This window comes from Lactuca virosa, chromosome 7, assembly GCF_052849685.1.
Source record: "Lactuca virosa cultivar CGN04683 chromosome 7, Lactuca_virosa_CGN04683_v6, whole genome shotgun sequence".
Lineage (NCBI taxonomy): Eukaryota > Viridiplantae > Streptophyta > Magnoliopsida > Asterales > Asteraceae > Lactuca > Lactuca virosa.
The window spans coordinates 53,514,475-53,529,369 of record NC_136432.1 but is presented as its reverse complement, the minus strand read 5'-3'; the positions used below and the strand labels follow the sequence as shown (position 1 = coordinate 53,529,369).

Genomic DNA, 14,895 nt, shown 5'->3' with positions numbered 1-14,895 from the left:
GTTATCCCTGCAAGATCACAAGAAAGAGAAGCCGTCAGCCGCTTCCCGGGAGGGTGCTCCCGGAAGAACGCTCCGACGGTCAAGTTAGGAGATATCTAGGGTTTTTGGTGTCTTCTTTTGGAGAGAAGAGCTTACCTCGTGAGTCCGAGGGTGCATCCTTTTATACCTAGCGCTCCTGCCCAGTCCGTACTAGACAGGATCGCTTTTTGGGGAGACAAGATCAGAGGCGCTGATTGGAGGATCGTGCGCCTTCAACCGTCAGGGCGCTCTTATTGGCTCTGGCGGTAATGGTCTGATCCACTGTTTGTCCTCTGATTGTCTCTTTTGTCTTGGAGCTGGGAGCGTTCTTCAGCGGGCGCGAGCCCTTCGCCTGGGCATCTTGTCCCCAGAGGCGCTGGCGGGTGCTGAGCCTGCTGGGCTTAGCCCGGCTGGAACGCTTAGCGTTTTGGCTAGGCGCGATTCTGTCGTGCCGTCTTAGGCACGTCATCACGAGACAATAAGGTAAAACCGACCTGTTAACGACTGATCTTGAATATAGAATAACTGCACGGATCGTACACCTATCCTTACAGTTTTTTACTTCGCTTCTATCGGCTATAAGCAATAGAGTAAAACCCTAGGATTTAATTTAGATTTATCGAGTTTCCAATAGCAATGGAAAAACAATAAACGCGAAGTGAATATTGAGAAACCAGAAAGAAATCGCCAAGAATACTAAGAGAGCCTTGAATTTTCGTGTGTAGAATACGACTCCTTAGGAGTTGTATTTATAGGTATCGAAACCCTAGGAGGCAACAAAGTGCCAAACCGACTTAACCCGAACTTTGCCAAAAATAAAAGCTCCTCAGCTTCCAGCGACCGATGGATCCTGCCAAGTGCCAAGTGCGCCTAAATCGTGCCATTTCGCGCACTCGTGGTGTCGGCTAGTGCTAAGCTAGGCTAGGCACGCATGTGTGGGCTTGGTCAATTCCTTTGATCCACTAAAGCATTTAAAGGTCTATCAAGGGAAACGGTTTATAAGCTCACAAAAGGTTTTTCCCCCCACCAATGTGGGATAGAGGAAACTTGCAACTTGTAATATTTCATCTATAATTTCCAACAGGACATTGGTGTAATTATGAGTAGTTTAGGAGTAGATTAAATTTGTTATTTAAAAAAAAATTTGCAGTCCTTTTCGAATTTCGAATGATGATTCAAAGGATCTCATTTGGAAAATAATCCAAATCCTACACTCATTTATTTAAAATCTCATTTGGAAAATAATCCAATAAAATTCAAAGTACTCGGGTTTCTGACAATAGACTTGATCAAAAGTGCTTTTGATATATATCTCAACCACCACATATTTTTATCATTTCAAATTATCATATAACATGCCCGACCCAAAAGGAATGTAGGGTGTGCATATATTCTTATCAATTACTTTGCTATACTTTGGTTTGAGTTTGTTGTGTGCATATATTTTTTATATTTTTGTCTATAATATACAAAGTCTATTAAAAAGTTTTCTCAAGGAACCCAAATATCTTTCTTTTATTTGGTAAGAAGAGAAAATTACAAAAATGTCCTTGTGGTATGGTATAACAAACATATATAGTCCAACTTTAAAAAATAGACAAATTCGGTCCTTGTATTTGTTGATATTACATGGATCGTCCGTACGTTGTTAAAGTTAACACTAAAGGCAATTAAGTGACTATAAAATGATTTTTTTTACCCTTTTTTATTTTCATTTTTTTAATATTTATTTTCCAAAACCTTAGGGGCCATTTATGTAAGTACTCTAGAAACTCTACATCAAAATTGAGATAATTTATTAATAAAAAAAAAAAAACTATATTGTTTTAACGGTAAACATTGGTTAAAGGCTTAAAGCGGTATCCTTTTTGGAAATTTAACAGGCAGGCCGCCTTTGGGGAATCGTTTGTTGACCATATGCACACACAAAACCATCGTCAACAATGGCCAAGCAATCCATGCACTACCCATTCTCTTTGTAGCTTAGCTAGAAAAACTGAAACCAAGCATTTAGGTGGTGCTCTAGCGATTGGAGAAAAACGGTTGTCGAAATCGAAGAAAAAGTTAAGAGTCCAATCCCTAATCGATTATTTAGGTCTCCAGAATGCCGCCAAAACTGTCATCGAAGATGAAGGGCACCAGGGAGTTTCAGGTGATTAGCAATTTAACATCATCATGTTTCTATCGGAATCGACATCATTCATGATCTGATTATTCTACTCCTATATGAGTCATCGCCGGAGACACAAGTAAGACGAAGTGGTTAAGCCATCAATGATAATATTGACACTTGATTTAATCTCCATTCAACCTCCTAGATGGCAGCTACGACGACGCTCTGGAATTGCATCGCAAACTAGTCTTGACATCTCGAAAGTCTCTAAAACGGAAGTTCCTGATCAAAAGTTTTGTGATATCACTATTCTAGGTTTGAATATGTGTGGCTTTTTCACTCCACCAATAGCTGGTGTTGACTTCCTTGCCACCTTGGTGGCCAATTGTTTCCTCATAGCCTTTCCTCTAGTGGACTTTGTTTTCGACTGCTTTGTACAAGCCATTAGATTAAAATAAGAATTAATGATGCTCTAGAAAGGCTTTCTGTGTTTTAGAAAGCAAGTATTTAGGCCTCAATTTGGACACTGGTAAACAACATGCCATTTTGTTAGGTTGAAGTTGAATTTGAGTTTCCATTTTCGGCGACCATATGTGAAGATGAAAGGAATTATACTAGACAATAGATAAACATTAAGGTAAGGTGGCTAAACCTTAGGAAATGAAACAAATGGAACCTACAACTACCCAAATTCGGCTGATTCATCTTCATCTTCAATTCAAAGGGTAAAACGCATATAATATGTTAGGTTGGGTTTATAATTTTGTTTGCTATTACAAATTTGGTCCTTATAGTATATTATATTTATTGGTTTGGTCGAAGGGTAACTTTGTCTTTTAAAAAAAAGTTAGCCTTAACGGCTCAGGGACGATCCATGTAATATCGACAAAACACAATGACCGAATTTGTCCATTTTCTTGAAGTTGGACTATATATGCCTATTACACTATACCACATATACCATTTTTATAATTTTCTTTGGTTAGAAACAACGAAGTTTTACCCGATGTACCATTACTTGAATTTGGGTGGATTAATTAGTTTTAGACAAAATTGTATAAATGGTCCCTATGGTATGCATTTTTTCGAGGTTTGGTCCAAACCTCGATTTTTTTGGATTGGTAGTCATTTTGAGCTACTTTGGTTGTGGTTTTGGTCCCTCACTAAACTGAAATAGATAATATGCCATCTTGATATATATATATATATATATATATATATATATATATATATATATATATATATATATATATATATATATATATATATCTTTTGTCTATTTAATTTAATGCTTTATTAAATTAAAATATAAGGCCACACCTCTCTCTCTCTCTCTCTCTCTCTCTCTCCCCGTTGCTTTTCATCAGAACACCCACCCCCATTTTGTTATTCAAAATCCTTCACCAACAACTTCTTCATCATCACCAACACGATATCATCACCACACCACAAGCATCAGTTGTTTTCCCATTCTAGCCATAAAACCTCATCGTTATTGAGCTTTTTACAGGCGGGGTTGTTGAAACCACAATAAATCGGGTTATTGGATCTAGACAATCGAAGCAAAAGATTCGGAAGCCATAACAGCAACAGTAACAATACTAGCAATAGTATAAACATCACCATTGAACAAAATTAGAATCAAACTCAAAACCAGATACACTAGAAGAACACAAAGAAGAAACAAAGATTGTTTTTTAGTGGGTGTAAATGCTCTGCAGATTCAATCTAAAGTACAGTACTGAAGAAGATTATGACAAAAGAAGAAAAGATTATCCAGTTACAGAATTCGAAAGTATTAGAAGTGTTGGAAGAAAGAAAGATCACCGGAGAACGAAAACGAGGGGCGTCACGTCATCGAACATTTGAATGGTTAAAGCAGCTTTCGATTGTTGCTCCAACTGCAGGTTGAATAATTAAGATGATGGATTATACGGTTAGGTATTTTTCTGCATTTTAATGGTAGATTATACTTTTTACATTTCAATATGAGGAATAAGATAATGAACATTTGGGGCATGGCGTCATTACGAGAGAGAGAGAGAGAGAGAGAGAGAGAGAGAGAGAGAGAGAGGTCCCTTTTTATTTATTTTACAATTAATATTTAAACTAGAAAAGATTCTCCGGCGTTGCCGGGGTCGGAATGTATTGCTTTGTAAAGTAAAGTAGCATGTTGGTTGCTTTTTGTCCGTTAATGTGAGGGTAATTTGGTCTTTTCAGGTAGTAGGGACTGAATTTGTCACCATGGGTAAACTATATGGACCATTTATGTAATTTTGGCGGTGGTGGTGGTGGTGGTGATGGCAGATGGTGGGTGGGTTTATGGTCTTGGGTGTGTATTTTCTAATAAATAAAACATTAATTTAAAACCAAAAAGAGAATGTTAAATCTGGTAAACCACAGGGACTAATCGTGTAATTTTGTCTAACAATAATAATAATAATGACGAGGGACCATTTCTGCCAAAAGACTAAATACTAATAATATGTAATAAAAGGCGAGGGTTATGAAAATTCAAATGTGAGGGTAATTTGGTCTTTTCAGGTAGTAGAGACTGAATTTGTCACCATGGGTAAACCATATGGACCATTTATGTAATTTTGGCGGTGGTGGTGATGGCAGATGGTGGGTGGATTTATGGTATTGGGTGAATATTTTCTAATAAATAAAACATTAATTTAAAACCAAAAAGAGAATGTTAAATTTGATAAACCACAGGGACTAATCATGTAATTTTGTCTAACAATAATAATAATAATGATGAGGGACCATTTCTGCCAAAAGACTAAATACTAATAATATGTAATAAAAGACGAGGGTTATGAAAAATTCAAACCAAAGTGAAAGGGTTGTTTGTGAACAAAAGCATAAAGATGAAGGGTCAATGTTGTAAGTTGGAGGACCAAAATTGACAAAAAAAAATGCCACTGTTAAAACTTTTCATAACTTTAATATATATATAATAATAAGAGATTTTTTTTAAAAAATAGAAAAAACAAATTAAAAGGGCATATTATTATTTTTAAGTTTAACAGAGAGACCAATTCCACATAAAAATATAATCAAAATGACCACCAATCAAAAAAAAAAAAAAAAAAAAAAAAAAAAAACATGAAAGTTTAGACCAAAACTCACAAAACTATTTTTATAGTTTTGTCTTTGTTTTATAGTTGTTAGGGGAGTTGAAATGAAGTTTGACGAATAGGAAGGATCATTTTTGTAAGTTTGAAACCTAGAAGACGATCCTGATCGACTTCCCCAAATTGCCTATTCGCTGCCCACATAAGCAATTTCAGTGTTTCGATTAAGCGAATTAAATGTGAAATCAGCAAAGTTCGTCAGAGTATTGGTGGAATTGAGGAAACGTAATTTCGTTCTTCTACCCTGATTCAATTAATTTGGCTTAAGGTGATACGCTCTTCTCTATTCACATCCTCATGTCTTTGTAATCTATTTCTTCGTGCTATTACTAGTTATCCGAATGAAAACTTCGTTTCGATTTGCATACGAATCTCTAATAAATGATTATGTTCACTTCCCGAAAGTGATTCCATAAATTATCACATCCTTTGATATGGAATTTGCAGATGCACAATAGGTGTTCGACGATATGCCTTAGTGAATAAAAAATGGATTTTTGTTGTATGGTTTCTTTTCTTGTTCATTACTTGTTTGAATTCATTCAGCGAGTGGTTTCAGTCACTTTTCAGAATGGAGAATACAAACGAAGCAGTAGAAGGAGAAGGAGAAGGAGACGCATGTTTTGAGGGCAAATCGGACATTTCACAAGTGAAGAAACTGTTGTTTAGGCGAATGTTGGTAGGGGTAAGTGATGGGAGATTCTTCATGGGAGCATTTTACTGTATGGATAAACAAGGAAACATAATTCTTCAAGATGCTGTGGAATATCGAAGCACCAGAAGATCATCTCCTTCTCCCATGGAACAAAGAGGTCTAGGGTTGATATTAATCCCTTCATCTTGCAGAATCTCATGTCATGTTGATTGCTCCATTGATGAACACCTCTCACTCCTCTCCCTTCAAGCTCAAAAGTAAAATCTTCATTCATACTTTGTGGAATGTTATTTTCAATGAATCAAATCTCTCACATGTTTGGTTCATGGTATTAAATGAATTGAGATTCAGTTTCTGTAGTTGATTTTTATATATGATGAAGTATTTCAATATTTTTTGTGTTATAACAATGGAATTATGAATTTGAAGAAATACAATGGAATCAAAATACATTGCTATTATAAATATAAAAATATCAAAATCTGTCTCGATAGGCAGTTCCATAAACAATCAAGTAAGGTACAGTCTTAACCACAGTATCGATTGGTATTGCAAAGTTGACACCAGATGACATTCCTGACCCTACAATAATTTATACAAATAATAATAATAACAATTATTTAAATGAAATAAATAAAATTACAAACCTTTTTTTTAACTTATACTTTATACCTTTTCTAGTAAAAGTTGCAGTATTGACACCGATAACATGGCCATGAGAATCAAGCAATGGCCCACCTGAATTTCCTGCATCATAAAATTAAACAAAAAGTTTCACATAATATTGAAATTTTGTATTAAAATTATTGATCTAAATTTGAGTTTATTACCTGAATTAATAGCTGCATCTGTTTGAATTGCTCCTCTAATGGCACCTCCATTTGGTGAAGGTATCTCTCTTCCCAGCCCACTTACTACCTGATATACACTTTTATAAAATTAATCGATTTTTTTAAGAATATATAATATTAATGTATTATATATTAAAATATAAGAAAACGTTTTACTCCAGTGGTTAATGTATTCTCATATCCATAAGGATTCCCAATAGCATAACAACTTTGTCCCACATTTAGTTTTTGAGCACTTCCAATATCAACTGGTTTTACTTCAATCCCTTCAATATCAACCTGAAAATATAAATATGAAAAAAATATATATATATCAACAAATGAGTAAAAAAAAGTAACAAAAAAATTGTTAACACCTTTAGAACAGCTAAATCACAAGATGGATCAACACCAACAATCTTGCCATCTCTAGATAAGCTGTTGCCATTTTTGTCAACTAAGAATATCTGTATTAATGAAACATGTGGAAAGTAAAATAAATTAAAGAATTAAAAGAAAGTGTGATTCATTTAATAATTGTTGGGAATGGCATGAGAACCTTACAACGTTGTCTACCATTTTGATCTGTAGCTAACTTTTCAACAACATGATAATTTGTCACCTGACATACATTTAAATGTTACATGAAAGAAATAGCAATGTGTTTTCTTTGATTATTATTATTATTATTTTGTAAAAATATGATTGAAATGATATATAACAGTAGAAAGTAGAAACAAATATCCTACAATGTGACCAAATGTATCCCAAATGAAGCCTGAACCTGTCCCTTCAACTTTTGCTTTCTCATCATCCACCATTACTACTTCATCGGTGTTATTTGGATTATTGATGATTTCAAGGTCTTTGATGAAAACCACAGATGGTGATGTTTCCTACAATCATCACATGAATGTATGTAATTGTAATGTAATACGTATCAAAAGCAAATTATCGGATTAATTTGATCTTTGGAAAGAATTACTGATTACTCCCTCAGATTGTTTAGAGAAAAGTCATTAAGCTCCTGCAATAATTTTGATTTTGAGATGTGGCATAGAAATTACTAATTCACCATTGTTTGAATGATTGAATCAATAAATTAAGCTAACAATCGAACATTCAAATCTGCAATTCTAGACGGAGTTGGTACAATTGAAAATTTTTGGAGCTAAAATTTTGCAAATACCCAAATCACTGAAAAGATGCATTGCAAGTTACTCGAGAACAAAAATGAGAAGAAACAGAATCAAAATTGAAAGCAACGAAACATTAATTAATAGAGTGAAAAAAAACCTCAAAGAGACGAACTACACGATCTTCTTCCTGCTGAGTTTCATCCAGTTGTTGAGCAATTGCAGATTGAGATGGCGATTTTGGACATAGTTGAAGATAAGACGCCACTACTATTGATGCAGTAAAGAGTATTGACCTACGTTTTGTAATTGGGTGAAGGGGAAAAGAAGAAGAAGAAGAAGAAGATGATGATGGTGATGATGGGGGATGGTTAGAAGAAATGGGGCTGAGGATGGAGAGACAGCAACCCACCACCTTCATCGCCCCCGCAACTTTTATTCAAGAATTAACGACTAAAATGAACAAAAATGTATATCTTGATATTAGAAATTGAGATATTTCAAGAGTTTTATTTTTTTTTCTTTAATTACCAAATTCATGGTGTACTTATAAATTTTGTTACCAAAATGTAGTTAATTTTTTTAATGAGCTTAAATAATATTTTTTAAACTTTTACTCTAGACAATTTTATTTATCAAAAATTGCATTCCTTTTTTTTTTTAAAACAACAGCATCAAATTATAAACAAAACCTCTAGCAAGGAGCTAGAAAAAAGAACAAATTAAGGCCATATTGGATTTTGTAACCACATCATCCCGTTAATCCGAGCCTTAGAATTCCAAAACGAAAACCAACGAAAAGAAAGATCCACAACAGAATCAAAAAGCCTATCTTTTCTAGGTTTATTGTTACTAAAAAGTAAAGAATTACGAAACGTCCAAAACACCCATATGACCACCATGAACACCGACTCAACAATCGGGTGTTCCATATGAACCATTGGTCTAGAATCCACCCAATCCATCACATCACGAATAGATGAAAAGACAGGAAGGTCCAAATGAAGCCAATGCCAAACCTGACTCCAAACCTGATCAGCAACCGAACACTGCAGCAACAAATGGTTCACACTTTCTTGAGAATTATGACACACAAGACACAATAAGGAATCTATCACCACCCCCCTTTCCACCAGTTTAGCTCTAACCGGAATGCGATCCAAAAGCACACGCCATAAAAAAATGTTAATTTTAATAGGGACAAAATGGTTCCATCTAGTAGACATACTACCCACAGGAAGCGACATATCATCAACCCAATTCTGTGCTGATTTAACAGTAAAAATACCCGATGGTTCAAGCTCTCAAGACCACTTATCTGGCATCTCCCCTATGCGAATAGGATTTAAAGTCTCCACAAGATCATCATATTGGGTCGATTCAGCCCTTCCTCTAATCCCCCGACGCCAATGAAAATTCCATCCCCCGAATCCCAATAATCACTTACCCGAGCATCTTGATTAAAGGCCAAAGCAAAGAGCGTCCCGAACCGCTCCCTAAGAGGAATATCCAAGCACCAAACATCCTTCCAGAACCTCGTTTGAGTCCCATCCCCCACCACTCTATACATGGAATTAGAAGGAATACAACCATTCTCATGGAGATGATTAATGGATCCTACAATCTTTTGTCAAACACCCCCTCCAGTTCCTATTCTCGAATCATCCAAAAAACCACCACCTTCCCCATGACAAAATTTGCATTCCTTGTATAGTACTATTTGCAAACCTCTTGTCCGTCTCACCTGTCATCATTATTTTTTGCTAAAATTCTTAAAATGTTTATTTAAAGTGATTAATAAACAAGCTAAATTGCAAAACAATGATGACTTGTTTTGTATAAATGTGTACTTCAAAGATTTTGTTATTTTATAGAAAAAGCACTTAGTTGTATAGTTTTTATAATGTTTAAATATAGAAATAATAACATAAACATGAAAAAAACTAACATTAAGATTAACAATGAAACAAAAATTCATAGGTCTTACATTATCGGACATTCTCAATATAATCTGAGTAAATTTAACAAAAAAAAAATACAAATAACTGAACTATGTAAATATAAAGTGAGTAAATGATAAATTAAGTACTCAAACTTGAACAAATTCAACTCGGTCTAACATGTTTTTCTACTCATTGGTCCCGACTCCTTAAAATACCACTTATTGTCTTCATGTTGCTTAAACTTGACTCATGCATTCCCAAATTTAAATTTCAAGCATACCCATATTCCATCGATATAATTAATTACTCTATCATTAAACCATTTCTTATTGGAAAACTTATACAAGCTGTCAATAAGGTGCACATCGCGAACACATCTTAGCCCTTAGGACCATCCACTAAAAATCCGATACCACCAAAAGGTCTATTTCTTCCAAGGAAATATTTGTACGTTTATGTTTTTTATTTTTCTCCTCATCACCAACCACCATCGAGGCAGAAGATTTAATTCTATTTATCACCCATAACACCGATTGTTTACCTTGTGGTTATGCATGTTGTTTTGTTTGATCTGCATGACCTCTTTTTGCAGCATCCTCCATATCGAATCTTGCAGTTGAAGGAAAAAAAGACGGAAGTTTCCTATCTAAAAAGTTCTTAGGGTAGAGGGAGTCTATCGCTCCCACCCCTACAACCCACATCCCACATAGTGCTACATCAATCTTTCTTTCACATCTCACTTCTAACCCTCATACATACCGGGGTGTCCGACCTACCCCTTCCAGTTTATCTCAACCGGTTCCGGGGACTATTTCACCCCTACCACCACCACATAATAACATAACATAACATACTGCTAGACATGACTACCCCTTCGGTATCTTTCAACCGATATCCGGGGACTATTTCACCCCTACTACTACTAGCACATATAACCAAACATCCTAGCATATAAACATATTAGATAGTGGCAATCCAGACAATTATCACAAAGACAATCAATCATCTAACACACATCTCCTACTAGTGGGCCGACATTGTTGCCTTAGACCCACTTCTACTGGAAGGTAACTCACCTCGTAAAGCTGAGTGTCGAATCTCCCGGAAAGTAATCTCTAACAGCCGCTCCGATTACTCCCGACTATCATAATCATAACAACACTCAATCAAAATCTATAATATTACTTAGGGTAAAATGACCATTTTACCCCCTTGGCCTAATTTGAACCATTCCTAAGGCCCAGTTCTAACTTATTATACCCAGTCCCTCTATGGCCCATCAAAGGCTCCCTAATGGCCCACTAATGGCCTAATTTTCTGAATTGGGCCGTATTCCTCAAATGGGCTCAATTTAATTCCAAAAGTCCTTAGCCAAAATAATAATTTCAAAAGGCCTAACATGGCCTAATACGCCCAATACTCTAATTCCAAATTCCCAGGCCCAAAACTATACTCTACAGGGGGCCCAATAGTCCAGGCCCAACCCTCTAAGGCCCAAAAAGCCCAAGGCAGCCACTCTTCATGCGTACGCGCGACGTACCTGGCACGTACGCCCAGCGTACGCTGGCCTTGACCGAAAACGGGAAGTTGACCCAGTATGCGCAGCGTACTGGCCAACTTTCTTGGGACTTCATTTGTGACTTAATCCATTAAGTCTTCACGTCCAAAATGTAGATATGGGTCCTTTAAGACCTCCTAATCCATAAAGTCACAAACTTTATGTGCTTGCACGCATGGTTGGGGGTCAAAGCATGATTTTGGTCCTTTAACAAGCTTTAAGACCATCAAACACTTGCATGGTTGTGGCTTAAGCATCAAGGTCCAATTTTTGTGACTCTTAGTGCTTCTAAGAGCTCAAAAGGACAACTCTTATGGTCTGAAATCATCAAGATGTAAGAAGCCTCAACAATGGAGTCCAAAAGTGGCATAAAACACCCCAACATCAAATCTAAACATGAAATGATCAAGTTTGAAGCTTGATACCTCAAATAGGTCATAAATGGTGCTACTCTCATGGATCTACAAGCTCCTTTTGAATCCTTGCTCCTTCTTCAAGCTCCTTTCTCTTCCAAAACACCAAGGCTACACCAAGATGCACTCAAATGGCTTCCAAATCACAAGAACACACAAATATGGGTTAGGGTTTTCGTGGTGGCTGCCTAGAGGTGAGAGGGAGGCTGTACTAAAGGCATAAGGTCCTTTATATAGGGATCAAACCCTAAAAGTTAGGGTTTTAGAATCTGCGTGCGTACGCTGTGCGTACCCTTTGGTACGCTGGGCGTACGTGCATGGCCTCCCCGCCCAATTCCCTTGAGTATGCTAAGTGTACCTGGCATGGTACGCCCCGCGTAATACCCTTCTCATCCCAGTTCTTGAAGCCCAACTATCCTGGCCCAATCCAAAACAACCTATTATTCAATAAGATAATTAATATTAATACTTGGTAAATCCCGGATGTTACACTTCTGTTCTCCACACGCAAGAATCTGACTCATACAAACTTCTTTCCAAATGTCGATAATTTTTAGCGATGTATACGTAAGCCATAACTCTATGTTGTTCACATTGCTTCTATAGGTCATTTACTTCCATGTCATTAGGGATGTTGTAACAAACACAATGAATGATAGTTTTTCCACCTTTTAAAAATTAGGGTTTGTTTTACCATTTTTATTTGCACCTCTTTTTATTGCTGATCTTCTTGCTGATATGCCTTGTTACCTATCATTATTCCATATGAATTTCATCTTGATTGCTACCTAAGAACACCCCTCCCCCCCTCATGCTGAAAATTCAACGGAGTGAAACTTCAACGCCACCTGATATTTGCAAAGAACACTGCAGGAGGGGATGATTCATAATTCTTGTTTGCTTTGTTGATGAAAAACGGAAAAGGGATGCCACATTCGTTTGTGTCGATAATGAACATAGATTGATCGATAGAAAATTTTAATGATTTTACAAGAGAAGACGATCGAGCACATATGACATTATGTCATGTTTATATTATTATTTTCATTTATAAACAATATAACCAGTGTTGTAAAAATCGGTCTAGGCGGCCATCTAGGCGCTAAACGACCACTTACTGTATACGATTAATGCTAGTCGGTCGAGTTAGGAGGAGTCGGTCCTGGACGGCCCTAGGCGGTCTAAACGGGCTAAGCCGGTAAAAAAGTAAGACTGTCAAAATTTTCAAAAAAAAAAAAAAATTCCCGATTAGTCAAATTTATAATATTGGATGACTAATTTATGATGATTGATGACTAAAACTGTTAAAAAGATCTCAAATTAATATAAAAATTATTATATAGGATGATTTAAATATTTAGATAACTGAATATGTCAGTTTTATGGTTATTTACTTATTTTGTTAGTATATAAGTAATATTTAATTTTTAAAAATTAAATTATATTACAATTAAGGGTTTCCGCCTAGGCACCGATTAATTTCCCGCCTAGACCGATTAGTCCTTTAAACCTAGTCAACCGCCCGACCATTGCTTGACGACTTTTACAACCTTGATACAAACTATACGTTAAAACCTATTCTTTTTGTAAAATAATAAAATTTGGAAAGCGCACATTAAATAAGTTACCACCCTTTGCAATTTGATTTGTTTAATCGCTTAAAAAAAAGAAGTTTAGCAAAAAAAAAAAAATTTAATTAAATAATGGTCAAGTATAGCAAATAAAAATGGTCAAGTATCAACACAATTTAGGAGTGGACGGACAAGAGGTTGCAAAAAATAATATACCTTGAAATCTTTTAACAGAGCGAGAAGAAAATTTGAGATGGTTATCTAGAAAGGAACAAAAAAATGCAAGTAGTTGATTTAGAGGAAAAGAAACATATACATGTGGTATAAAAATATTGTCGAATGTCGATCTCATCATGTCTTGAGTGCATGCACCTATCTTTAAATAATTGTCAATATATTACTCAATTGTTAAGTATTATGTTGGCATATGTGTGGGCTTCCACATTCATAGTTAAAACATCCCGAAAGAAGATTGGCATGAGTCATATGTTCATGTAATCACTTTACGTTGATGATGATTAATTACTTTTGGTTTTAGTTTCCTAGCCTATGGATTAATTTTCAAATGATAAATCGTTTTTTATATTTATTGTTTTTCTTCTTCTCCCTAGGTGTAATTGGGCTATGCTGGATTCTTTTCTAAATGCATTATTTGCCCACTCCTCAAATATAATGCATATTTAGTTGTACACTTGTACAGTATGATTCAAAGCATTGTTTTTTAAAAAACTTGTATCCAATACAAATTATATAATATGATACATGAGGCCTACTTCTTTAATATAATGTAACTTTTGTTTTGTAATAAAAAAGATTATCTTAAGGAGTTGTAATACAATATTTTATAGATAAATAACAAAGTCATTTGTTAGTTTTTTATATTATTTTTGTAGAAATGATAATGGGTCAATAGTCACGTTGGTATTTAACCAATTAATCTAAAATATTAGAACCCATAAAAAAATATCTACTATAGTTTGGTAAGCACGTTTAAGATAAGTAGATCACTATGTATTGGTAAATAATTTTTAGGACCATGGGTTAGCACAAAACTCATTTGTATTACACAAAATTACACAAATGGTTCTTGTGCAGGTAGACAAAAAATATACTATTGCAAGTCTTTTTGAGAAAACTTTTAATATGTTTTACGATGATCCTTGTAGTTGGCAGAAAAGGACCCATGATATAGGTTTTAAACCTCAAAATAACAAACCATATTAAAAATTTCTTAAAAAAACTTACAGTGGTATTTCCTACTAAAACAACCATTTGTGTAATTTATCTTTATATTATATTTATATAGCATGATAGGAAAGGCAACTTATTACGCCACAAAAAGCATCTGATCTAGTATTCACCTCTTGGTAACTTTTGTAGGAAATACCAAAGAAATGACTTAAAATGTGACAAAATCAGAGAAACCATATCTTCATAGATATCCACATGACTGATTCATAATGCAGACACTTGTCAACGTTTATCTGGTCAGGCTATTTGCCATTTATAATTCCGAAA

General features: G+C 35.2%; 2 protein-coding genes across 4 annotated transcripts; one reads left to right on the top strand and one right to left on the bottom strand.

The window, feature by feature from the left end:
- Positions 1-5,333: 5,333 nt before the first annotated feature.
- Positions 5,334-6,318, top strand: LOC145125053 (Small nuclear ribonucleoprotein family protein). Of its 3 annotated transcripts, none has more exons than XM_079060546.1 (2): positions 5,334-5,539; positions 5,842-6,318. In XM_079060546.1, the coding sequence occupies exon 2, from the start codon at positions 5,843-5,845 to the stop codon at positions 6,185-6,187; it is 345 nt and encodes a 114-aa protein (XP_078916672.1). In that variant the 5' UTR covers positions 5,334-5,539; position 5,842; the 3' UTR covers positions 6,188-6,318. The 3 variants fall into 3 exon arrangements, with proteins under 3 accessions (XP_078916672.1, XP_078916671.1, XP_078916670.1); XM_079060545.1 differs by having other exon boundaries at positions 5,818-6,318; XM_079060544.1 differs by having other exon boundaries at positions 5,339-5,539; positions 5,831-6,318.
- Positions 6,319-6,363: 45 nt separating this feature from the next.
- On the bottom strand, positions 6,364-8,359 carry LOC145125052 (protease Do-like 5, chloroplastic). The gene is made up of 8 exons (XM_079060543.1): positions 8,053-8,359; positions 7,506-7,652; positions 7,316-7,378; positions 7,134-7,223; positions 6,934-7,056; positions 6,757-6,844; positions 6,599-6,673; positions 6,364-6,508 (listed from the first exon to the last, which is right to left on the bottom strand). The coding sequence occupies exons 1-8, from the start codon at positions 8,311-8,313 to the stop codon at positions 6,402-6,404; spliced, it is 954 nt and encodes a 317-aa protein (XP_078916669.1). The 5' UTR covers positions 8,314-8,359; the 3' UTR covers positions 6,364-6,401.
- Positions 8,360-14,895: the final 6,536 nt, after the last annotated feature.